The 26689-nt window shown below is 38.8% G+C and overlaps 1 protein-coding gene across 16 annotated transcripts in view; it reads left to right on the top strand.

Moving 5' to 3' along the window:
* Nucleotides 1–26689, top strand: part of LOC105480072 (MLLT10 histone lysine methyltransferase DOT1L cofactor) — a 219205-nt gene that overhangs the window by 176664 nt on the left and 15852 nt on the right. For all 16 annotated transcript variants that reach the window (XR_011608212.1, XR_011608213.1, XM_071070398.1 and 13 more), the window contains 3 exons: nt 11950–12128; nt 24120–24237; nt 25718–25790. Coding sequence is in view for 14 of the 16 variants with exons in the window: in XM_071070398.1 (XP_070926499.1) it covers nt 11950–12128; nt 24120–24237; nt 25718–25790 (370 nt within the window). In the remaining 2 variants the exon portion in view is untranslated. The remainder of the gene's footprint in view (nt 1–11949; nt 12129–24119; nt 24238–25717; nt 25791–26689) is intronic.

Below are 26689 nucleotides of genomic sequence, written 5' to 3'. Positions count from 1 at the left end.
TTGTATTTTTAGTAGAGACGGGGTTTCACCATGTTGGCCAGGATGGTCTTGGTCTCTTGACCTCGTGATCCGCCCACCTCAGCCCACCTCAGCCCCCCAAAATGCTGGGATTACAGGTGTGAGCCACTGTGTCTGGCCATGTTATTTAATTGTTATGTATTTGTGTAGTTCCCTAAGTTCCTCTTTGTGTTGATTTTTAATTTTATTCCATTGTAAATTGAGAAGATACTTGATACGATTTTGATTTGTTTTGTATCCTGACATATAGTCTGTCCTGGAGAATGTTCCATGTGCTGATGAGAGCAGTTGTTGGATAAAATGTTTTGTAAATGTCTGTTAGGTCCATTTGGTCTAAAGTCTAGTTGGAGTTCAATGTTTGTTTTTTGATTTTCTGTGCCAGTGATCTATCTAATGTTGACAGTGGAATGTTGAAGTCTCTCACTATTTTTATCCCTCTCTTTAGGTTTAGTAGTACTTGCTTTCTGAATCTGAATTTTCCAGTTTGGTGCATGTATATTTAGAATTGTTATATCCTCTTGCTGGATTTATCCCTTTGTCATTATATAATGACCTAATCTTTTTTACAGTTTTTTTTTTTTTTTCTTAAAATCTCTTTTATCTGATGTAAGTATAGCTACTCCTGCTTACTTCCTTTGGTTTCCCTTTGCATAAAATATCTTTTTTCATACCTTTACTTTCCATCTGTATGCATCCTTACAGGTGAAGTGTGTTTCTTGTGGACAGTAAATAGTTGGATCTTTTTTTAATTCATTCACCCAGTTGATATCTTGTAAGTGGAGAATTTAATCCATTACATTTAAGGTTATTATTGATATGTGAGGTTTTGTTTTTGTCCTATTGTTAATTTTTTTTTGTGGTTTTGTATATTCTTTTCCTTTCTTTTTGTCATTGTGGTTTTGTGGTTTTCTGTAGGGGTGGTATGAGTCCTTTTCTTTCTTCTTTCTTTGTGTTTTTGCTTTGCTCCAGCGAATTTTGTACTTTTTTATGTTTTCATGGTGGCAAATGTCATCCTTTTGCTTCCAGGTTTAGAACTCCCTTGAGCATTTCGTGTAGGGTGGTCTAATGGTGATGAATTTCCTCAACTTTTGCTTGTCTGGAGGACTTTATTTCTCCTTCATTTATGAAGGGTAATTTTGCTGGATATAATATCCTTGACTGAAAGATTTTTTTTTCTTTTTTTTTTCAGCACTTTTGAATATATCATCCCCTTCTCTGTTGACTGTAAGATTTCTGCTGAGACATCTGTTAGTCTGATGGGGGGTTCTTTTATGGGTGACTGGATGCCTTTCTCTTGTTTTTAGAATTCTTTGTCTTTGTCTTTAGACAACCTGAGTAGAATGTGCTGTAGAGAAGACCTAAATTTATGCATTGTTTTTAGGGATCTTAGAGCCTCCTATATCTGGATGTCTGTATCTCTTGCCAGACCTGGGAAGTTGTTTTTTGTTTTTGTTTTTGTTTGTTTGTTTTTTTTTTTTTTGAGACAAGAGTCTCTCTCTGTCGTCCAAGCTGGAGTGCAGTGGCATGATCTCCACTCACTGCAACCTTAGCCTCCCGGGTTCAAGCAATTCTCCTGCCTCAGCCTCCCAGGTAGCTGGGATTACAGGAACATGCCACCACACCAAACTAATTTTTGTATTTTTAGTAGAGACAGGGTTTCACCATGTTGATCAGGCTGATCTTGAACTTCTGACCTCGTGATCCACCTGCCTCGGCCTCCCAAAGTGCTGGGATTACAGGCGTGAGCCATCATGCCCGGCCCAGACCTGGGAAGTTTTAATCTAGTATTTTGATGAATTGGTTTTCCATATTATTGGAATATTTGGTCACTATATTTTGACTGGGTTATTTCAGAAGACTGGCTTCAAGTTATGAATTTTTTTCTTCTGCTTGATCTAGTCTATTGTTGAAACTTCTGAATACATTTTGGATTTCAGTTGATTTTTTTTTTTTGTTGGAGTGTTGCTCTGTTGCCCAGGCTAAAGTGACCTCAACTCACTGCAGCCTCTGCCTCCTAGGTTCAAGCGATTCTTCTGCTTCAGCCTCCTAAGTAGCTGTGATTACAGGCATGTACCACCACACCTGGCTGATTTTTGTATTTTTGTAGGGATGAGGTTTTGCCATGTTGGCCCGGCTGGTGTTGCAGTCCTGTACTCAAGTGATCTGCCTGCCTTGGCCTCTCAAAGTGCTGGGATTACAGGCGTGAGCCACTGCGCCCAGCCTCTGTTTTGTTCTTTTTAAATTCTCTCTCTCTCTCGATATCTCTCTCTCTATATATATATATCTTGTTGGTTAATTTAGTATTCATGTCCTGAATAACTATTCTTATTTCTTTGTATTTTCAGAATTATTTTGTATCTCACACAGCTTCTTTAGTATTAAAATTTTGAATTATTTTTCCAGTATTTTTAAAAACTGTTTTTAATGCTATCTATTGGTATGGAATTATTGTGTGTCCTTTGGAGGTGTCTCTCTCTCTCTTTTTTTTTTTTTTGGCTTTTTAATATTTCCTGTGTATGTTGATACCTGTGCATCTGATGTGATAATAGCTTCTCCCACTTTTTTAAAATTTGCTTTCATAGGGGAGAACGTTTTCTTGAAGATATATCTATGGTGTTGCTTGGGTAGGCACTGTAGTTTTGATTCTGAATCTGTGCAGTCATGTAATCTCTGGATGATTTATTTGGCTTAAACAGTATCAGCAGTGTCTGTGATTTTTCTCAGTGGTTTAGGGTGCAATTATTAGTGGAGGCAGTGGTGAAGTTTTGCTGGGGACTAGGATGCCAAGTAGACCAGCCTTTGCACCACATTGGTGGACCAAGCATGCCTGACCTTGGGCCCAGGGTGGCATATGCTGGTACTGGTGTTAGTGGATCCAGGTAGGCTGATTCTTGTGCCTCTAGGTGGAGACCCATACTTCCTCAGATGCCAGTAGCGGTAGCAGTTGGACGGTTCTCGGGTCTGTGGCCAGCCAATGTGGTGCTCGTGGACAGTGGCAATGATGGGACAACCTTCTGGATCCCAGGAAGAGTGTGCTTGTATTGGCGGTGGCTACAATGGGCCGGGCAGGCCAGTCTCCAGGCCTGCAGATGGTACGTGCAGATAGGTGCCAGCTGTGGCAGTAGCAGCAGGGTGTGGGTAGGCCTAACCTCAGATCCTCAGGACAAGTGTTCAGGTGCAAATGATGTTGGTTTGCGCTGGGCAGTCCCCTGTACTCTGGACTTGTGTGCTCCAGACTTGGCATGGGCTGAGGTTGGGACATTCAGATAGTGCGGACAGCATTGGTCACACTGTTGCCCTGTGCTGGAGAGCCCAGGGCCGTGTTAGTGGAGGCAAGCATAGGCCAGCAGATGGGGAACACTCACACATCAGCCCTAGCAGTGGTACCCCACATCTCAGCCATGTATGCAATAGCTCACGCTTCGCTCCTTCATGCCTCCTCCGTGGGAGCAGCAGCTGGTGTATCTCTTGGCCTCAGTCCTAGCACTGCTGGGCGCTAGGACAGTGCATAGTCTGTTGGGGAGAAGACTCTTAAGTTGGTGCCTTGCTGTTGCTGCTTAGGTCTTAGAACATGTATGGGATACAGCACAAGCATCTTTCCTGTGGCTGTGCTGTCAACACAATCTCCTCGCAGCTCCCTATGTTTATTTCAGAGCCTGCAAGGATCTAGGGGCTCTCCCATGGCTAGGATTGCAGAAGTCCATGTGGGAACATTGACAGCTGAGGGTCTCTAACCTGTCCTTTTCCTGCATTAGGGAGCCTCTCTTGGCTCCTGGCCAAGCAGGCTGCCTTGCTTCCCTTTCCTTCCTTGTCTTATTAGTTTTCTGTTGAATTCCAGTGTTTTCTCTTGGACAATCTGTTCAAATTGTGATTACCTACTATTTTCATTCTTAGTGGAGGAGACAAGTACAAAATGCCTCTAGTCAGCCATCTTGAAATCCCTCTCTCAATCCTATTTAATTCTTAATAATGAATTCATAATAATAATGGACACTGTCAAATGTTTACTATGTGGTAGACGTCTACCATGACTGATGCCTGCACATACCATCAGGGGCCTGAGGACAATATTAGTGTATGCTTCGCATATGTAAGCTCATCCTTGCCCCAGCCCTATGAAATCGTTGGTACCACCTTCACTTTATAGATGAGGTATATGAGGTTGTGTGAGGTTATTTGCATGAGGGAGCAGGATTTGGACTTTTAACTATTTTCACACCATATTAACCTCTAGGAAAGAATAAATAATTCAGTCTCTCGGGATGTGGGTTAGGGATAACTTACAGGCTTAATTACTTACTTGGTTAAATACTCCTCAAGACTATTCCATTCACTGTCTTTTTCCTGAGTAAGCCACTGGATGGGTACTTATTTGACCTCCTAGGCAGTTTGAAAGTGGGAAATAGGAACTCAGGTTGGTGAACATTATTATTTCTGTCATTAGACAGGTATACTTCTGTCTTATTTATCAATCTTGAGTAATTGCCTTGGCTTACTAATAAAAACTTAAGTCTAAACAAGTAGAAGTCTTTTGGCTTCTACTCATACTATATTCTTCTCCTGAGATCACTGTTTGTCTCCATCTTTTCACATCTGGTGGACTGAAAATGCAGCATTTGAGAAGTCAGTGCCATCTCTTTCGTCAGGCTCTCTTTCTTTGCTTCAGTGACACCATAGTCATGGTTTTCTTCTTATCTCACTGGTGTCAATTTTCTGTATGAACTCCTCTTCCAGGACCCATCCTTGAAATGTTGGAGAGCCTCAACACGTGGTCCTAGGCTGGCATTTAAGAAAACTTCCATTCCTCCTGTTCCAGTTTTTACCACCTCAGTAATGGCACTTTTAATCACTAGCCAGAAACCCATGACTCATCATCTTCTGCCCTGTACCAAATCAAATTTGTCATCAAGTTTAGATGATTCTAACTTCTAGATGCACTGCAAGTCCTTGTCCCTGTTCAGTACTACTACCATCTTTGTCTGGTGGGACATAATTTTTAATCCAAATTGTGAAATAGCCTCCTAAAAAATATCTTTGTTTCCACTCATCCCCGTCAGTCCCTTTGCTACATAGGAGTCAGAGGGATGATCTTTTAAAAAAGTGAGTCCTACTATTTTCCTTTGGTGTCTTCCTATTGATCTTAGCAAAAATTCTGAACACCTCTACATGGCTCACAAGGCCTTATGATCTGTTCCTTCCCCTCTTTCCAGCTTTGTCTTTTTACCAGCCTCTCCACAAGGCTTTAGCTGAATTACCTGTTTTTAATTCTTTCAATATTTCTGGGTCTTTTGAACAAGATTTTCTGTCTTACTCTTTGTCCAGTTAACACCTACCTAACCTTTAAGACTTGTCTTAAATATTTTTTTAGACAGGTCTTTCTTGCTTCCTAATATTTCACTCTTGTGGTACCTTTTTCTCTTCTGTTATAGTATGTGTTGGAATTTATATTCATGTATTTGTTTTAATGTTTGCCTCACTCCTTAAATTGTAAATTCCCAGAGAGCTAAAATCTTCTCTCTTGCTCCCTACATTATTCCAGCTCCTAGCCTGATTCCTCATACCTACTGAATATTTGTTTGATGAAAGGAAGGAAGGAAGGAAAGGAAGGAATCAGTATGTCATTGCCACCCTCTGTATCATTCTGCAGCTTTGTTTCTCCTCCCTATCCTGAACAGATGAATTTCAGTGTATTTTCCTAGAGCTCATGCATTGTAACATTTAATTGTTTAATTAAACAATTATTTAATTAATTGAATACCACCTTGATTTTAGTAAAAAACAGTATATGACTTAAATAAGATGAAAATAGAGTGAAGTTAAATAGAAAGCAGATACAGAAGAATTTAAGGTGGATGTTGTACCAGTGCTACCTGAGGAGCAAGAAAGTTGAAAGGAATACTTATTTTCATTTTCAAAGAAAGATTTAGAATTTTAAGCTTTCCTGCCTTGATAGGAAAGAACATTTTGCTCTGTTTTTTTTTTTTTTTTTTTTTTTTTTTTACCAGTAAACTGAGTACCAGATATTGTTCCATAGTGTGATTACTGGATTGCACATTTAGCTGCGTAATTTCCTATGTAAGTATAGGTTGATGTAATAATATAAAAACAATTTTAAGTTTTGAGATTGAAGATCCTTAATCACCATGATTTTGCTTCTCAATATTATTCTTCCAAGATGTTTTGCTGCATGTTGTGATGGTAATTGCAGCTTTCAAAGTGTAGTAGAGACATTGGAGGACCTGCTAGTTAAAACATTGTACTTTCCTGACTTACAGGTACATTTTTAATGAAAGCATTAACACCAGAATGGCTCTAGCTACCATTTATTGAAACTTACTCTGTGGTAGGCATTGCTAGAGCTTTTTTATATGGATATTCTCAAAATCTCACAAAAAGTCTTTAAGGTAGCCATTATCTTTGTTTTATAGAGAATAATAATATAGAGGCTCAGAAGGGTTAAGTAGTTTGATTAAGGGTCACATAGGTGACAGATCCAGCATTTGAACCCAGTTTTGTCTAAGTCAAAAGCTTCTGCTGTTTCAATTTCAGCATGCTGCCTCCAGCTAACTTTTGTCTTCTAATTTTAGAAGTTGGAGACTCCCTGTGTAGTACACTTTTCACTTTCAAATTAACTAGATAATCAGCATTTTATCTTTTTTTTTCCTTTTTTTTGAGATGGAGTCTTGCTCTGTTGCACAGGCTGGAGTGCAGTGGTGTGATCTTGGCTTATTGCAACCTCCGCCTCTCAAGTGATTCTCCTGCCTCAGCCTCTCGAGTAACTGGGACTACAGGCATGCACCTGGCTAAGTTTTGTATTTTTTTTTTTTTTTTTTTTTTTTTTTTGAGACGGAGTCTCGCTCTGTCACCCAGGCTGGAGTGCAGTGGCCGGATCTCGGCTCACTGCAACCTCCATTTCCTGGGTTCAAGCAATTCTCCTGCCTCAGCCTCTTGAGTAGCTGGGACTACAGGCACCCGCCACCACGCCTGGCTAGTTTTTTGTATTTTTTAGTAGAGACGGGGTTTCACCGTGTTAGCCAGGATGGTCTCGATCTCCTTGACCTCGTGATCCGCCCGTCTCGGCCTCCCAAAGTGCTGGGATTACAGGCTTGAGCCACCGCGCCCGGCCAAGTTTTGTATTTTTAGTTGAGATGTGTTTCGCCATGTTGGCCAGGCTGGTCTCAAACTCCTGACCTCAGGTGATACATCTGCCTCAGCCTCCCAAAGTGCTGGGATTACAGGTGTGAGCCACCGCATCTGACTGCAGTATTTTATCTTCTAAGATACTTTGAAAACACTGAATTCAGTAGAAACTCAGTATTTGTTGAATTAGCTATGGAGTAGCAACCTTTAAAAATGCATATCTTTTTCTCTGCTATGTGTTATTTGGAATATAAGGTTTATAAATAATCACTTCATTAACATGCTCTTTCCTGTCCTTCTCAGCCAAACTTGTTTCTTTTTCTTCCTTTCTCCTTTTCCTTTTCCCTTTCCCTTTCCTTTCCTTTCTCCTTTGTTTCCCCTTTCCCCTTTCCTTTCCTTTCCTCTCTTTTTCTTTTTCTTTTTCTTTTTTGGAGACAGGGTCTTGTTCTGTCACTGAGCCTGGAGTGCAGTGGAACAATCTTGGCTTAATCTCAACCTCCCAGGCTCAAGCAATTGTCCCACCTCAGCCTCCCAAGTAGCTGGGACTACAGGCACACACCACCACGCTTGACACCACACCCAGCTAATTTTGTATTTTTGGTAGAGGTAGGATTTCACCATGTTGCCCAGGCTGGTCCTGGGCTCAAAGGGATCTGCCCACCTTGGCCTCCCAAAGTGCTGGGATTACAAGCCTGAGCCACTGCACCCAGCCATTCCTTTGAAATTCTTAGAGCAGTTTATAAGATTCTCTATCTTAGTTTTTTTTTTTTTTTTTTTTTTTTTTTTTTTTTTTTGAGACGGAGTCTCGCGCTGTCACCCAGGCTGGAGTGCAGTGGCCGGATCTCAGCTCACTGCAAGCTCCGCCTCCCGGGTTCACGCCATTCTCCTGCCTCAGCCTCCCGAGTAGCTGGGACTACAGGCGTCCGCCACCTCGGCCGGCTAGTTTTTTGTATTTTTTAGTAGAGACGGGGTTTCACCGTGTTAACCAGGATGGTCTCGATCTCCTGACCTCGTGATCCGCCCGTCTCGGCCTCCCAAAGTGCTGGGATTACAGGCTTGAGCCACCGCGCCCGGCCAATCTTAGTTTTCTAAGTTTGCCCTTTGTGATCTAATTTTGTTTACCCATTAAATGGTAATGTTATTTAGGGTTCTGTCTTTGGTTCTCTTCTCTTGATCATGCTGAAAACTTTCCCTGGGTGATCCCATTTTTGTTCCTTGGCCTTGACCATTCTGTTCGTATCAAGAGTTGTAAATAAAATACTTACGGGGCCACGTAGGTAACATAAATGAGTGACATGGTCAGGGATGATGGAGATGCTGGATTAAAGTCTCCATGCCCTGTTCAGAGCTCTGGTCATATTGCTGCTCTTTTATAATATAGTATCCAGTGTTGGCAAATCTTCAGTTTTTCAAGAGATATTAGACATCCAGAATTCTTAATGGGAAATTTCTTATTTGTATAATAATTATGAGCAACTGGTTAAAATTTCAACCATAGTGCAGACCAATAGTAAGTATTTTTAGTTTGCAAGTTTACTTACTGTAACTTACCATGCTTCTCACTCCTAGATTTTATTTGTCTTCAGATCTGAATTTTCTGCTGGGTTTTAGGCTTATCCCATTGTGTGCTATATATAGGAGTTCTGTCACCCACAGGCATCTCAAAGACCGTGACCCTGAACTTCTAATTTGTATTAGGAAGTGATTTCATTTATAGGACACCTGTGAGTTTGAATCAATATTTCACCACCTACTAGCCCACCAAGCAAGTTACTTTATTTCTTTAAACTTCTGTTTGCTCATATGTGAAATGGGAGTAATATTTACTTCATTGAGTTCTTATGCTAGCACAGTTACTTGCGTACAGTAACCAAACACTGCTTTCAGTTGCTGTTCCTGTTTCAGTGAATGGTATCACTACATGCACTTACTGCTGCTTAAGAGTCATTGGTGACTCTACCCTTATTTTTATTTTTCAGGTCTAATTAGTCACCAAGTTCTATTAGTCTAATAGAATTTTCAGGTCTAAGTAGTCACCAAGTCCTTAGAATTTATCCTGCTCTCTACTGCATGTTTCTTCCCCAAACCGTCCTTCACCTGTGTTCTGCAGTGCCTTTAGAAATTAGCTTGAGAGGCCAGGTGTGGTGGCTCAAACCTGTAATCCCAGCACTTTGGGAGGCCAAGACGGGCAGATCACCTGAGGTCAGGAGTTTGAGACCAGCCTGGCCAACATGGTGAAACCTCATCTCTAGTAAAAATACAAAAATTAGCTGAGGGTGATGGCACGTGCATGTAATCCCAGCTACTAGGGAGGCTGAGGCAGGAGAATCACTTGAACCTGCGGGTGGAGGTTACAGTGAGCCGAGATTGCACCACTGCACACCAGCCTGGGCAATAGAGTGAGACTTCACCTCAAAAAAGAAACTAGCTTGAGGCTGGGCATGGTGGCTCATGCGTGTAATGTCAGCACTTTGGGAGGTTCAAGTGGGAGGACCACTTGAGCTCAGGAGTTTGAAATCAGCTTGTCAGCATAGTGAGACCCCATCTCTTACTGCCCCGACTACCCCCCCCCAAAAAAAAAACAAAACAAAACACCAGGTGTAGTGGTGTTCGCCTGTGGTCCCAGCTACTTGGGAGGCTGAGGCAGGAGGTTCGCTTGGCTCAGGAGGTCAAGGCTGCAGTGAGCTATGATTGCACCACTGCACTCCAGTATAGATGACAGAGTAAGACTGTCTCAGAAAACAAACAAAAGACTCAGAAAACAAACAAAAGATAGAAAAGAAATTAGCCTGAAAAGCAACAACATCTCTTCCAGTACGTTTTTTGGCTCACCACTTTTCTCACTCCAGGTCTGAATTAGATACCTCTTTTTCTGTGTTCCTAGCCCCCTGAGGATGTCTCTGTTGTTGTGCTCTTCACAGCTGTTTGTAATGCCTTTTTTTTCTACGCAACTTCTTGAAGGCAAAGACTACCTATCTTGAATGCCTTTTTATCTCCAGGGCTTAGAATAATGCCTGGCAAATAATGAGTTCAATGATGTTTGGAGTATGAATGCATTGGCTAAATGAATATATTTTTTCTGGAGAAACTGTAGATATAAAAAAGATCTCGAAGCCTTAATTATAGCTCTAAGGCCTGTTAAAATATCCGAATTGTTTTGTTTTCCCTGTTTGAATAAGATTGTAGGTGCTTTAATTTATTATATGTCAGTAACGTTATTTATTTATTTATTTATGACAGAGTCTTGCTCTGTTGCCAAGTCTGGAGTGCAGTGGTGCAATCACAGCATGGCTCACTATAGCCTCGAACTTCCAGGCTCAGGTGATCCTCACACCTCAGTCCCCATGGTAGCTGGGACTACAGGCGTGTGCCACCATGCCTGGTTAATTTTTATTTTTTGTAGAGACAATATCTCCCTTTGTTGTCCGGGCTATGTTGATGTTCTTTAGAACAAAGTAAATTGTGTTGTTGATATAAATTACTGATTATTGTTGCCCTCTAGGGCTACAATTGGTAATTTTTATTTATTTATATATTTTTTTCTACAGCCCACTTAGGTTCATTCTTTCCTCCTGTTTCTGTACCTGGGTCTCAGGCTCTTCTTCCCTCTTGGCCTCCCAGGAGCTCTGGTTTATAGCAAGTTTTCTTGGCTGCCACACTATTAACACTATGGGCCAGTTATTTCTTGTAGAGGTTGTCCTGTGCATTGTAAAATGTCTAGTAGCATCCCTGGTCTATACCCATTGGATGCCAGTAGCACCCTCCAGGCTTGATAACTAAAAATGTCTCCAGGTATTGTGAAATGTCCTACAAAATCACCCCTTGTTGAAAACAGCTGGTTTATAGATATTCCCATTTCTTTATCCTGAAAGCCTCTCCTTGTCTATGCTGAGCATGATTTTCTGTTTTTTTAAAAATCAGCACTTCTAAAAAAATTAACTTGTTTCCTATTAACTTATGCTCATCCTCCCCTCCCCCGCCCCCCCCAAATCCTCTTTTCTAGAATGAGTAGCTTCCATTTCCCACCTTATTTCTGGCTTTTATCCCCATGGTTCCTCTCAAAGTGATTTCATCAAGTCTCCCATGATTTTCACCTCTTATGTTCTCTGGAGTAAATGGAGCTGCCAACTCATAGCCCAGTTCATCATGTCTTAATCCTTCCTCCTCTCCTATCCCTGCAGCTGCCCCATACAGTCAGTCACAAAGTCCTGTCTGTGTTATCTCTGGAATGTCTCTAGAATCTACCAACATTCTTTATTCCCACGCCTGTCTCCCACCAATGTCATCAGCTCCTCTGTTGGTTTCTGAATTTCAAGTTGGGCCTATTCCATTTTAACTTCTACCCTGTCACCTTTCTAGAACAAGGTCTCTTCCTACTTCAGACTTTCTCAGTCATGATTTCTGGGGCCTTAGTATTTGCCTTTTGGAAGGCCCATTAGGTGATTTTTATGGAACTCTAATTGCTTCATTCCTCTACTTAAGAAATGTTTTCTTGCTCTTAGAAACTCCTAAAATCCATTATATATTTTTTACAAAGCTCTTCCTGCTATCCCCTGCTTTTAACAAAAGCCTTTTTGCTAAATAAAAATGCTGTAGGTTCTTTTAGGGAACCGCTTCATGAAAAGCCAGTGTTTATTTGTTTAGTACTAGCACAATATTTTTAAAATACCAACAATAAAATTTATAATTGGAGGAGGGATCCAGGAGGAAATGCAAGTTTACTGATTATGTGTGTCTGTAACAAATTTGACTGCTAAGTTATATTTAAATAAAATTTGGTTTTTTTTGCAGGTATTTATAACAGCAATGATGTAGCAGTATCATTTCCAAATGTAGTATCTGGCTCGGGATCTAGTACTCCTGTCTCCAGCTCTCACTTACCTCAGCAGTCTTCTGGGCATTTGCAACAAGTAGGAGCACTCTCTCCCTCAGCGGTGTCATCTGCAGCCCCTGCTGTTGCTACAACTCAGGTAAGTTGTTACACTATGATGTGAGAGGTAGTAGGTGGGTTTCTCATTTTTAAAGTGAGTTTCATTAGAGGACAAACAAATGAAATAGGGCCTTCTACAGGAATTTATGAAATATCTCAATTTGTAGTAATGTGTTAGTGAAAATGATAGGTATTTTTACATGGTATTCATGAGAGAGGATGGATGAATGTATGGGCACCAACTAATTCTTCTTAATTTCTGGGTTTTAAATTTTGTCCGAATGATATAAAATATAATTTCAGAGGAGCTTTTATTTTTTCTTTAAAAAAGTAGGATCCACAAAATATGAGCCAGTTTTGGACTCTTGTGATTTTTAAAATTCCTTTCATAATTTTTAAAATTACACAAATAATATATGAAATCTTTTTAAAGTTTTAAAAAAACCAGTGTAGGAGAATATAGGTTAAAAGACTGAATGATCGCTTCAAGCACTAGACATTTTTCCTCCTAGTGGGAGAGAACAGTGTTTGTAAATATTGTAAATAATGATGAATATACAGGTTTTTCCATTTGTGTACCCCTTTTATCTGACTTTAGATTTGTAGTTTGATAGGTGGCCTAGTCTATAGGATGTTTTTGGGGACGGAGTCTCACTCTTGTCACCCAGGCTGGAGTGCAGTGGCGTGACCTTGGCTCACTGCACCTCCGCCTCCTGGTTTCAAGTGCTTCTCCTGCCCCAGCCTCCTGACCAGCTGAGATTACAGTCGCATGCCACCTTGCCTAGGTGATTTTTGTATTTTTAGTAGAGGTGAGGTTTCGCCATGTTGGCCAGGTTGGTCTTCAACCCCTGACCTCAGGTAATCTGCCTGCCTCGGCCTCCCAAAGTGTTAGGATTACAGGTGTGAGCCACCACGCCTGGCCAAGATGTTTTAAAAGTAAGAGTCAAATAAAAGAAATTGTAATCCTGTTTTATAAACAGGACAGTGCAGGGGGAAAGCTGTACCCAACCCACCTGCATTACACCCCCCTTCCCTAGAGATAATCATTTAAGATTTCCAAAATATATATTTTTATTTATTTGGAATTATGTATAATTTTATTTTCATTTCTCCAAAGCTCTAGTAGTCTTTTAATGGTCAAGAAAATGATCACAGGGACAAATGTCTAATAATGAACAACTAGTTAAAATAGTTGTTTATAAGTTCCTGTCAACTTAAGCTTTATGGATGTGTGCATAATTTCCATTGCGTGTGTCGTTAGGATACATACGCTTTTCCAGCAAGCACAGCATTAGGTTATTTTGATGCATTTGTGTGAATGGCACAGTGCAAGCAGTTGCTATTAAAATTACCTATTAGAATCAACCCCAGACAGTTCAGCACAGAAAATCAATGGCATGATTTTAGTAGTATCATCTTTGAAGTTGAAAGTGAACTATTTGGTGAACCTCCCAAATTGAGTTAAAGGAGTTTGACTACTTTAGCAGAGTTTTTCTGTGGTTCATTTCACTAAAAGTGAGGTAGCCATAACAGGGGTTTGGGGTTAGAGAGGGTGAAAGGATAAATGAAAGAATGGCTCTTATAAATGGTTTTATCTCTTTTAATTAAGTGTAACCGTATGCTGTTGATAGTTTTATATCCTTGGACAAAGTCTCACATGAACATTTTCAATGTGCTTTTTTCTTTTGTGTCTTTATAAAAGTCTGTTTAATTATTCTCTGGTTAATTCCCAGCTGAATTAAGCAAAAATCCTCATTTCTTCTCATTCATTATGTTTGTGAGCCAGGGGGTTGGCATTAGGGAAGTGGTAGTGAAGAGAAATTTATAGCTAGAGGCAAAATTCCACTTAACATGTGACTCATCTGAAGAACAAAGAAATCATAGTTGTAAGTAACCCAGGATTCAGTTCAATTAAAATCCCCTCTCCAGTTTTCAGAAAGATGGGTCTCTTACAAATGTGATCATCCAGTTAGATTTACATGCTGTGTACTGAGATACCTGCATCTGTGTTTCTGTTCAGCAGTAAATGCTTTCTGTCTTCAAGCTGAAGCTTATTTAGCCTGGCTTATCTGGTGCTGCTGTAGCAACCATCAGTCTCCAGGCAACTGAGGCACGTTGACCTCTCAGTTGAAGTGAGTGCTGAACTACTTCAATTTAGCCGCCTGAGACAATAATAATGGTGTCGAATGTGAAAAATGTGAAATTTTCTAGGCAATGTGCAAAAGAAAGGATACAGAAATATTTAAATAGAATTGATAGGACTCTTAAAATTGATAGGACACTTAGCAGTTGAATCTTTTTTTTCAAAATGATAAAGTTTATTCCTGTTTCACTCTTATATAGACCCTGTTTGTTTTCAAGTCATACATTAATTGTATTTAGATAGTCACATCGTAGTGTTTTATTTAGGGTTGCTCTAAGTAGTTGATTTGAGAGCAATGCAATAAGATAAATGGGTGAATAAAAATTATCAATATTTAAAATGTAATTCTAGGCCAGGCATGGTGGCTCATGCCTGTAATCCCAGCACTTTGGGCAGGCCACGGTGGGTGGGTCGCTTGAGGTCAGGAGTTTGAGACCAGCCCAGCCAACATGGCGAAACTCTGTCTCTACTAAAAAATTAAAAAATTAGCCGGGTATAGTGGTTCACACCTGTAGTTCCAGCTACTTGGGAGGCTGAGGCAGGAGAATCGCTCGAATGCGGGAAGCGGAGGTTGCAGTGAGCCAAGATCGCGCCACTGTACCCCAGCTTGGGCCAACCAACAGAGCCAGACTCTTGTCTCCCCCCCCCCCCCCCCCCGCCACAAAAAAAAGGAATTCTAGAAGTCTTACCACAACTATTAAGAAAACCATCACACTTGCAAGCAAAAACTTTAATAATATTGATAGATAATGGAAATATTAAACTTGAATACCGTTTTGTGCCCCCATGCCCTTAATGAAAGTAGTTTTTATTGATTGGATTGGTGCCAGCAGGATAAAATCCAGAGGTCATTTTTGCTTTTTGTGATACACATTTTAAGTAAACAGACCTCTACATTGGCTTATTTGGTATCTTAAGAATTGTTCCCTGGAAAGTGGTAAAGGAGCTAAGATTGGGAAGGGCTAGTAGAAGTTAAAAACTTAGAATAAGTTGATTTATGATTTTAATTGGGGGGAAAAGGAGACACTTGTAAAATTGGGGGTGGGGGGGAGTCTGATAGCACAAATTTTGGGGGAAAAAACTTTAAAAAACTGTTTGATAAACCTATTTTATATTCTTCTTCTTTTTTTTTTTTTTTTTTTGAGATGGAGTCTTGCTCTGTCACCCAGTCTGGAGTGCAGTGGTGCGATCTCGGCTCACTGCAACCTCTGCCTCCCGAGTAGCTGGGACTACTGGCACCCACCACCACGCCTGGCTAATTTTTGTATTTTTGATAGAGATGGAGTTTCACCATGTTGGTCAGGCTGGTCTCGAACTCCTGACTTCAGGTGATCCACCCACCACGGCCTCCCAAAGTGCTGGGATTACAGGTGTGGACCACCGCGCCTGGCCTCTATTTTATATTCTTAAGTGTTAAACCACCCCCCCCCACCCCCCGCCTTTTTTTTTCCTTTCAACAGACTTGTTTTTAGAGTAATGGTTCTTTCACAAATAATTGATAGGAAGCCTGCTTTACTACATACTAGTGTATCAGTAATAGAGTAGTTTCTTAACATTGCGGAAAGAGTGGACTCCTGTCCATGTGACTGTTAATAATGTGCTCTGCCCTTGTTGGATCAGGAGTAGAGGTATAAATTCGTTTTTGTAGGAGTGTCATTAATTTTTCATTTCGCCTTTCAAATCCCACTGTTTCATAGTTCTACAGTCATTCTGTCTTTGGGAGAATGCAGGTGCTTTTTTTTGTTTGATGGATGATTTCTTTAGTAGAAGAACTTAAGACTGAATGCAGTGAAATGTAATTGCATTCTGTTACATCCTACTTTCTGAGTTTTGCTTTTGAAATACAATCTTCATGTGATAATCGTGGCTTCTTGTCCTATCCCGTGTTACTGTTAAACAAAATGATGTAGACTTAAACATCATTTAAAGTAAAGTAAACTTCCAAGGTTTATTTATGTGATATTTAGTAAATGCAGATATTTCGTGTTTCTTTTGTTGTTGTTGTTTTGTTTGTTTGTTTGTTTTGAGACGGGGTCTCACTCAGTTGCCCAGGCTAGAGTGTAATGGCATGATCTTGGCTCACTGCAAACTCTGCCCCTGCCGGGTTCAAGTGATTCTCCTGCCTCAGCCTCCTGAGTACCTGGGACTACACGTGTGCACCACTACGCCTGCCTAATTTTTGTATTTTTGGTAGAGATGGGGTTTCACCATGTTGGCCAGGCTGGTCTCAAACTCCTGACCTTGTGATCTGCCCACCTCGGCCTCCCAAGGTGCTGGGATTGCAGGTGTGAGCCACCTCGCCTGGGCATATTTTGATATTTTAAAGATACAATTGCCCAGGCACGGTGGCTCACGCCTGTAATCCCAGCACTTTGGGAGGCCGAGGTGGACGGATCACCTGAGGTCAGGAGTTTGAGACCAGCCTAACCAACATGGGGAAACCCCATTTCTACTAAAACTACAAAAAAAAAAAAATATATATATATATTAGCCAGGTGTGGTGGCGCATGCCTGTGATGTCAGCTACATCCCAGCTACTCGGGAGGCTGAGGCAGGAGAATTGCTTGAACCTGGGAGGCGGAGGTTGCGGTGAGCTGAGATCGCGCCTTTGCAGTCCAGCCTGGGCAACAAGAACCAAACTCCATCTCAAAAAAAAAAAAACAAAAAAACCAAAAAGATACAATTATTGACTAGAGTTTTGCAGATTTCTGTGACACTTTCATCTCAATTAGCTTTGGATATTTTGTTTTCCAATATTATTATGTATGTGTGTGTTTATGTAGGGGAAGTTGTCTTAGATGTAGTCTCCGATTTCTTTTCAGATGATGTCTAATAAGGACCTTAAATTCTACTTGAGAAAATGGTTTAGTTTCTCAGGCAGATTCAGCTGACTTTTGGGGTGACATTTGTGTTTATACTTAATTAGTCAGAATGTAAATGTCTTCTGATTTAAATAATATAATGGCTTATAATTTTAAGGAAATTACCTTTCTGAGCAGTCAGTTTTTATAAGCTTGGTAACATCTCTTGTTATCAGATGATAAAAAGGTTCAGTCACAGTGACTGTCACATATCTGTAAGTCTGGAATTAAGACAGCCTGATTCCTTAGCCTGCTCTCTTATTACTAATTGTTACTGTTAAAATGAATTTCCCAATTATGTACCTCTTATGCTAAGAGGTACCTCGTTCGAAAACATTGTTAGCAGTTTTATTGTGTCCATTTGTGTGATGCAATGCAAAAGAGCAGAAATTTGAGTCAGCAAAAGTCCAGGGTTCCAGGAGTTTTGCTACTCATTCATATAACCTTGGGCAGGTCTTTTAATTTTTGTGAGCCTCAGTGTTTCCATATGTAAAATGGGAATACTTTAAATACCTATTGTACCTGCTGTACAGATGCTTTATGAAGTTCAAATGCAGACCATAAAATACTTTAGAATTCATGGTTATGACTTCAGTTGTTACTTTTCAGCCTGATTACCAGTGAGAAAAGAAACTGTACGGGAACACTTTCTGTATTGGAAATAGTATTAACAATTTCTGTTAAAACTCATATAATTTCATGCTAACATAGATAAATGAATTTTAGCCATTATAGGTTCAGCTGTGGATTAAGGTCTTTTCCAGTTCCAAAATTATTTCAGAGCTGCCTTTGTCCTAAAGTAATTTTTTCCCAGAAAGGTAAGACCCATATTGATATTAACCAATTAAGAAACCTACTTAGAATTGGTTGGTTAATCTATACAGTCCTGTTGTCTGATCATGAGTGTTCAGTGATGGTTTAACTACACTTCATTCCCTCCTACTACTTTATGGAAACTCATTGTGGGGCATTTTGGCATTAGCCTAAACAATGGTTTTGAATACGTTAAGCTCCTAACAATTAGGGAGCAGTTTGGAGCATTGAATAATGTGGAATGATGCAATTGAACCTGACAGCTTCAACAGTCAGCCTACTCATGGGACCTGAAAGTTGTTCACACTTGGTTTCACCTCTCATCACATGCTGAGTATTGAAGCCTTGCTGGTGGTAGCTGACACAGAAATGGGTCTGCTATCAGAATATGTTCTTAGTAAATGTAAGTTTGAATTGAGCTGGAGAATATGTGAAACTTTCCATTGTTCCCTAATCCATGTCTAATGTTCATTCATGTTTTTCCTGGAAACTTTTCTAATCAAATATATTGTGTTCTGCAATTCAAACAGTAATATAAATTGGATCTAGAAACATTCAAGTCCTTGCATTCTATGTGCAGCATTGCTTTATTATCAAATACATAGTTTAAAACATCACTGCATAATGAGGCATTTATGCTATCTAATTTTTCTTAGGGAAATAGGTTTTAATCTTTGAAATATAGCCACAGTTCAGAATATAATTGGTAAGTTATATTTTCTAATGATTTTAATGGAAAAATAGAAACCACAATAACTTGTGAAAATAATTTTTAAAGTTAAGCTAAAATGTGAGCGCTTACCATGTGTCAGGCATTATTTAAGCCCTTTGCATATATTAACTCGATTCTCACAGTGTTTCTATGAGGTAGATACAGTTATCCTCATTTTCCAGATGGAAACTGAGGACAGAGAGGTTTAATAATTTACCCAAAATGAGATAGCTTGGCTTATATGGTGATAATAAAATGTTTTTCCTCCTGAAAGTATATATGAATTAGGAATTTAAAAAGTAAATACTCAATTTAGTGAGCCTGAATATTTTTGGAAGATTGCATTTTTTAAGTCATGTGTCAGGGCTGAAAAGCTTGAAGCAGCTACTTTAGAGCTTTTTTGAATCACTTGACTTTAATGTTTATTGACAGGTTAATTGTACATTTTAAAAAAATGCTTGCTATATATAACCTGTTCCTGTATGATTGAAGTATGAAGTTTCAGATCTATCTCTAGATGATACATTGCTATTAATACAGTGCTTTACAAAGGTGAAATATTTTCATAGGTATTAGTCTTTTGAACCTAATTTTTCTTATTATTCTGCCCATATCAACATTAGGCAGGAAAAAAATCTACCAAAACAGTGCCCACTTTTTTAAGTTTCACATGCAGATAATTGAGGAGACTTTAGCCCTTTTCCCCATGCAGTCAACTCCTTTAGAATGAGCCAAGTTCCTAGGAATTTGACAGTTACTACTTTATAAGCAAGTTCTTTTAAAACATCTCTGTAGTCATAGGCAGACATTTGAAAATATAAGAGGTAAACTGTTAACAGGAGAAATTTCAAGCTGAAATATATTTTTATCTTGTTAATATTTTAATATGGTATGCTAGTCTACTTAGGAAATACTAAGTTTCTTTTATTTGAGTCTGAATACTGCCTTGGTAGAGACTTGCAGATGTTTAATATATTAAGTTATTCTAAATTTGCTAAGGATATTCTTTAACTCAGACACCTGAACATATATTGTTTAAAAGTGACTTAAATTTACTTCAGTAATTATTGAATTTATTCTTAATCTACTGGTCTTTCAGTCCATCTTGTAAAATAATTACACTTCTCTTTTTTTTTTTTTTTTTTTTTTTGAGATGGAGTCTCACGCTGTTGCCCAGGCTGGAGTGCAGTGGCGCGATCTCGGCTCACTGCAAGCTCCGCCTCCCGGGTTCCCGCCATTCTCCTGCCTCAGCCTCCTGAGTAGCTGGGACTACAGGCGCCCGCCACCGCGCCCGGCTAATTTTTTGTATTTTTAGTAGAGACGGGGTTTCACTGTGGTCTCGATCTCCTGACCTTGTGATCCGCCCGCCTCGGCCTCCCAAAGTGCTGGGATTACAGGCTTGAGCCACCGCGCCCGGCCACACTTCTCTTAATGAGGTTTTTACTAGAGTGTTAGAATAAATGTTAGATAACATCTTGAGCAGAAGTGATTTTTGTCAGTTACTGGTCTTGGGAAAGAGGAAGGATTCTTCTTTAAGATATTATATGAAGGATGTATACATCCATATATATAAAAAATCATATATTCTTATATATATGATCCTTACATAATTTTATATATATATTTGAAAGATTCCTCTTTAAGTTTGTTATGGCAATATTCTTGATTTGAAATAATTTTAGATATATAGAAAAGTTACAAGGACAGTACAGAGAGTTAGATATATCATGGATATCCTTCAGTCAGCCTCCCCTAGTGTTAACTTATATTCTTACAGTACCAACAGATCCAAGGAGAATATTCACAATAGCCATTCTCCTTACCTGGGCAGATTAAGATTGAAATGTCATATAATAGGTACTTCTTTTCCAAAAAGAATTTCTAGTCTTTATACCAAATCTTCTGAATCAGTCTTCTGGTACATTAGTAATTCGCTTTCAATGCACTTTTCAAAATCCATTTCCAAAGTATGCTGTAGAGAAGTATGTGTATGTTAATGTTTCCTTTATTTCTTATTCCAGTTTTTTAATATAAAATCTTTCATGCCCTTTATGCTTCATAACCCTTACTACTTTTGGTTAACATGGACTTCCTTTCTGCTGAATCTTAGTGCTTTCGCTTATTAATGGCAGCAAAGGTTTTTGAGTCAATGAAACGCCAGACACTGTGTGTGTGCTCTCTTCAGTAAGCCGTCTTTCTTTTCCCAGCTCTTCCACTTCTCCATCTTCAGTGCTAAGAAGGTTCGGTATCTTTCCACTAAAAGGTGGGGGTTTGTTGGCTTGGAGGCACCAAGTCTTTCCAAAAGACTCATCGAGGGTCCCAGTATTAACTGTGCCAAACATCAGTTAAGAAATGTAGGCTAAGCAGTGATAGTCATTTGTGTAGTCTTTGGTATCTCATCTTACCAACCTTAAAATGATGTTCATGATTTGAGTTTCCCAGCAGAAATTAATATGGAATGTAGATGTTTTTATACACCAAAATGACTCTGTCTTGTCAAATTAATAACTTATAATTTCTCTTTTGAAAGTCTCTTGTTTAGATAAATGTCTTTACTAGCAAAACAACTACCAGATTAATTTTAGCTGTCCCGTTTGGGAAATTGGTCGTTTCCAATAATACTTTCATTTATTGTATTAACTTTCGCCAGCCATCTTTTAAAAATAGATACTTTCCTTCTTTAGCATATGCTAAAGATACTTTATCTTTCTGATGATCGTCATGCAAATTAGTTGTGCCATAGTCCTTTCTAGTTTGATCTTTAGTATATATAGCGGGCATAATAAATAGGGAAACTAAGATAATTCAGAGACTAGATCAAGAAAATGCCACCCCTCTGAAATTTGAAGCTAATAAGGATAAATATTAATGTAAAGCCCTTGGCAGAAGGAACCCTTCCTAAAAAAGAGTATATTTCTAGTTCTAGTAAGAGTTGGATCTTTAGATTCTTATCCAAGGCAACTGATGAGACTGATAATTGAAAGTAAAAAGGTATTCCAAGTGGTATATTGATATGTAACACAGATGACTGTATGAACAGGAGTCAAAAGGCTGAGAGTGTTTCCTTGCTTTGGAAGTGCTAAGGCATCTAGAGGTACCCTTTATAAAGTTAATAATAAACTCAAATGAGAATGCCATCCTCAGTGTCTTCTTTAAGGACCACCCCATTCGCATTCTGTACTGTGCTTTCTCTATTGGTCATACTTTCCTCTCCCCTGTCCTGTGGTCAGCTGTTACTTCTTGCTGCCAACAAACTGTCTCAAGATAAGACTTTTTCTTCCTCCGTCTAATTAATTTTCCATTTCTAATCTATTAAATGTGTAGTGGATCTTTTTTAGAATTGTATCTACAGTAAGAGTAAATTGGCTCTACAAAAGCTATTTTTAAGTATTAGGATCTGAGACTTTAATAGACGGGACTGGTAATATCTGTTTTTTTTCTGTTGAATTGTTTGTATTTTTCGTATTCTATATTGTTTTATGAATAGCTAAGATTCCCAAAGAATTGACTTCTGGAGAGATAAAAAAAATCTTAACCGTATCTCTATTTATAAACTGTGTGTTTTATGTGCCCTCTACTACTAAATACATGGTAAGTGAATAGCACGATCTTCATGTTGAAGTTATAACTTACCTTTTCCTGAGGGACAGTTGATTGTTAAACAGGACTGCAGAGTACCAACTTACTGACTTTGTCTGCTTATTTTTAATAAGAGAAAAAACAAAACCCAGAAATTGACAGATTTAATTTACACATTAAAGTGTGAACTATAAAATACACGCTTTGAGATAATAGAAAGCAAGGATGGTACATCCCAGAGACTGTTTCTGTGTTTTCATGCTTTGTAAGTGGGCTAAAGGCCAAGATGCAATGTCATGATGTGAGTCTGTCCAGAAATACAGCTTATTCTCTGTGTTATTTTGCTTATTATAACTACTGTGTTGTCTTAGTCTCTAATGTGCAGTTACACATGTCCAAATGTCCCACATCTTTTGTTCTTGTTATTCAGCTTCTTTATGATAGAAGTGCTTTAGTTCTTTGATACTTTCAAGAGTTTTGTTCTGAAATAACTATGCAATGATTTTAGTTTATAAAAGCTTCAGTTTGATTTCATTCATGAAAAAGAACAATTCTACTTTAACATTTGTGGTTCTGTTAAATCTGAAAATTATTTCAGGCCACTGGGAGTCTTCTGTGAGTAACAGCATTTTGTATACAAGAGATTTGCCTCCAAAATGTCACATTTTAAGTTCATAATATTCTTGGAAAGTGGGAGAGAGCATGCACATCAAAGAAAGCATTTTTATTACAGTGGATTACGCAATAGTTTGGCCAGCCTCCTTAGCTTCATCTGTTTAAGGGTTCATTTTCGCTTGTTTGGCACAGGTCCCAGTAGAGGCCTTCAGAATTGTGGTTAGCAACATGAATGAATTACAAACTTTGGACGAGCTCTTCAGTTAGTAGAGCTGGCTTGCTGCCAAAAAGACAGTGCCTTATATGGGGTCAGGGCAAAGCTGTGATTCGTTGAGTCCTGCATTGTATAGAAAACATACTTGGGATGCCTGTTTGCTTTCTTTTAAAATAAAAACAAAACAAAACAGAAAAAGCAGCAGGCTTCCAAGTCTATCAAAACAGGAAGTAACAAAATAGTGTGCAGGTTTTACTAATGATGACAGAGTTAAGCAATGGAAATACAGCTCCGTGTAGTTAAAATACTAGAAGTAAAAGTTGGACTTTTGACCTTCTTAGCCAGCTTGTGATACGAGAGATTGAAGCATTTTGTTAGATACCTGTTGTCTTCCTGCTTTTATGTTATAGATGGCTTAATAAGATTAATTAGTCACATGTCCACATGGCTACTGTGCCACTGGGCTTTGGTATCTGCTAGATACGTTGAAAATTAAAAGTAGGAATAGTTACCTTTGAATGTGCCAATCCTTCTTTTTAAAAAATGTGTAGTTATGGCCAGGCACGGTGACTCACGCCTGTAATCCCAGCTCTTTGAGAGGCCGAGGCGGGCGGATCACCTGAAGTCAGGAGTTTGAGACTAGCCTGGCCGACATGGTAAAACCCTGTCTCTACTAAAAATACAAAAAAAAACAAATATTAGCTGGGCATGGTGGCAGGTGCCTCCTGTAATCCCAGCCACTGGGAAGGCTGAGGCAGGAGAATTGCTTGAACCCTAGAGGTGGAGGTTGCAGTGAGGCGAGAACACGCCATTGCACTCCAGCCTGGGTAGGAGTGAAACTCTTTGTCTCAAAAAAAAAAAAAAAAAAAAAAAAAAAAAAAAAAAAAAAAATTTTTTTTGTAGTTATGTAACTTTTTAAAAAATTGACATGTTGAAATGGTAAAACAAGTAAGAATGAAATTTGCTTTTCAGAAGGTCACACATTTTGCTTATATTCTTAAGTTGGAGAATATAATTACTAGATCTATTAGAAGGGAAAACTTTAATATATTTTCAAATATAATTCATTTATCATTGTAATTTTTTCCATTTAGGCAAATACCCTATCTGGATCTTCGCTGAGTCAGGCACCGTCTCTTATGTATGGCAATAGATTAAATCCAAACTCATCAATGGCAGCTCTTATAGCTCAGTCTGAAAACAATCCAACAGGTAAGTTTTCAAGAATTAGTAAACTCTAAAACTCTACTCTCACCTACTTCAAGTTTTTTCCCCTTTTGGTTCATTTTATTTGAAAACATGTAGGGATGTGGTTTAATAGAGGATTGTACTTAAAAAAAAGATTCACAGTTGGAAAATGTTAAATATTTCAGGTGATGGATATGTTAACTAGCTTGATTTTATTATTCCACATTACATTCATATATCATAACATCAGTTTGTACTCCAAATTTATATAATTACAAATTGTCAATTTACAATAAAAAAGAATCACAGTTGGAAGTCAATAGTATGCTGTGCTGCAAAATAGCGATGTACTTTTTTTTTTTTTACTGTCTGAAATGGAAATGTTTCAGCAGAGCCATCAGCAGGCAGGAATGCAGCAGTGTCTCCTGTGACTTTTGTGATTGATGTGTTCAGTTCTCAGTTCTATGCAATGAAAGTAACATAACACTGGGCTTGTCTGTGAATAGCCTAAACCTTTATTTGCATAATTCATGAAATTGTATTACACAAACTTGGTTAAAAAAATCCTGTTAGAGAATTTCTGCAGTGTTTAGTAATCCTGTGAATGTTCACCAGTTGACGTTTTGTCGCATTTGTCTCTTGTACTGTCTTAATGAGCCACTGGATTTGCTTTGTTTCATTCCATCCTTAAGGATTGGTTGACATGTCCAAGTAGTCATGCCTGTTTGGGGGAAGGGAATGGATTTAGCAGTTCACCAAGAATGGATCAGTCTGTCTTTACTCATTAAGGGTCAGAGGTTACCTGACTCAGAATAAGAGGACAACCTTGAAAGAGGCCAGATAAGGTGATTTTTATAAGGAAGTAACTGCAGGGGAAATACAAGTTACTTTCCAAGCAGAGATATTTGATATTACCTAAGGAATATTTTGAAAAGTTAATTTTTTTTCTTTAAAATTCAGGATTCTGTATTCCTGCTTGTTTTTGTCAATTTGGAAATTTAGTGTTGTATGTGATTTTATTCTTGGTGTAAGGCTCTAACACCATAATTTTAGTCTTGGTGTGCAGCTCTATGTAAATGTGTTTTATGGCTTGTCTTGGGATGCAAAGTGTTAAAAAATACAAAGCATACGGAGTTGCTGTGATAAGCATACAGATTAGCTGTCCACAGCTGTGATTCATTACTTTAACCGTAGAAATTAAAAGTGGCTGAGGGGAGGGTACAGCAAATGCAAACCACGCTTCCGTGCTGTAAAATTGAAAGGAATGAAAGAACAGAACATAATCCATGGCCTTCTACACCCACAAAAACGTGTAGGGACAACGCCTTACATGCCACAGTTCAGCAATTCTAAACTAGCAGCATGCTAGATCTTCTCCTTTCATGGGAACTGCAAAGATAGTGGTAAAGGTTTAATGTATGTTTTAGGAAAAATCAGGGCAAGAGTTTAAAACCTCTTATCTAGTGAGAGTCACTTTATCAGCTCTGAAATATTTACACTACAGATCAAGATCTTGGAGACAATAGCCGCAACCTAGTTGGCAGAGGAAGCTCACCCCGAGGAAGTCTCTCGCCACGGTAAGCACTATTTACACTGCAAAGTATAGGCAAAGGAAACTGAGATTTGGAAACTTTCTTATCTCATATCAGTAGAGTGTACATTTGTGAGGTTATAAAAGCATTCTACAGATAAGAAGCATGTCTAGACAAGAAAAATGATTCCAAATTAATTTAAATACTAATTTAAACACCATTAGATTTCTAAGTAAAACAAATCCCTTTCCTTTGGTTTCCAATCAGTTCGAACTCTTATTTATTACTTGTATATTGATTTGAATAATTCTTTTTGATCATAAAATAGTTTCAAGATCTCTTAAAGTTGTAGACCCAAGACTTTCAACTTTGGGTTCGTTTTAGCTCTGTTATAGGTATAGCACTTAATCCCTTAGTCTCCAGTTCCTAATTCAGTAAAGTCCTGTGGTAGATCACTAAATTCCTACTAGTTCTTAAATTGTTTGAATCAGTTATAGCAAATGTATTACAAGTTTTTTGAAATTATTTTATGACAGTATTCAGGTACCATTTATTAAAATATAATTAGTATATTTGGGGTTACCAAACTGCATATTCCTTCTGTTCTAAATGGGGAGAATGTTGTATGAGATACTGTGTCTGTTTGTAGGGGAGAATGGAACTTTGGTGATGGCTATCTATTAATTTTATTTCCCTTCTGTGCCTTCTCTTTGTTTTCTCCGTGTTCTCTAATTTAGGAACCCTCCCTCAAGCATGGTGTTAGACTGGGTGAGAATGGGTGAGAAAGGAGAGTAAGAGAAAAACCCATTCTAGGGTCTTTCTTCTAAGTAAGGGAGAAATGTGATTAAAAATGAAAACTTTGGTCAGGCGTCGTGGCTCATGTCTATAATCCCAGCACTTTGGGAGGCCAAGTTGGGAGGATTGCTTGAGGCCAGGAGTTCAAG

Source organism: Macaca nemestrina, chromosome 9, assembly GCF_043159975.1.
Source record: "Macaca nemestrina isolate mMacNem1 chromosome 9, mMacNem.hap1, whole genome shotgun sequence".
Classification (NCBI taxonomy): Eukaryota; Metazoa; Chordata; class Mammalia; order Primates; family Cercopithecidae; genus Macaca; species Macaca nemestrina.
Note: the sequence above shows the minus strand (reverse complement) of the source record. Positions and strands in the feature narration are given on the sequence as shown.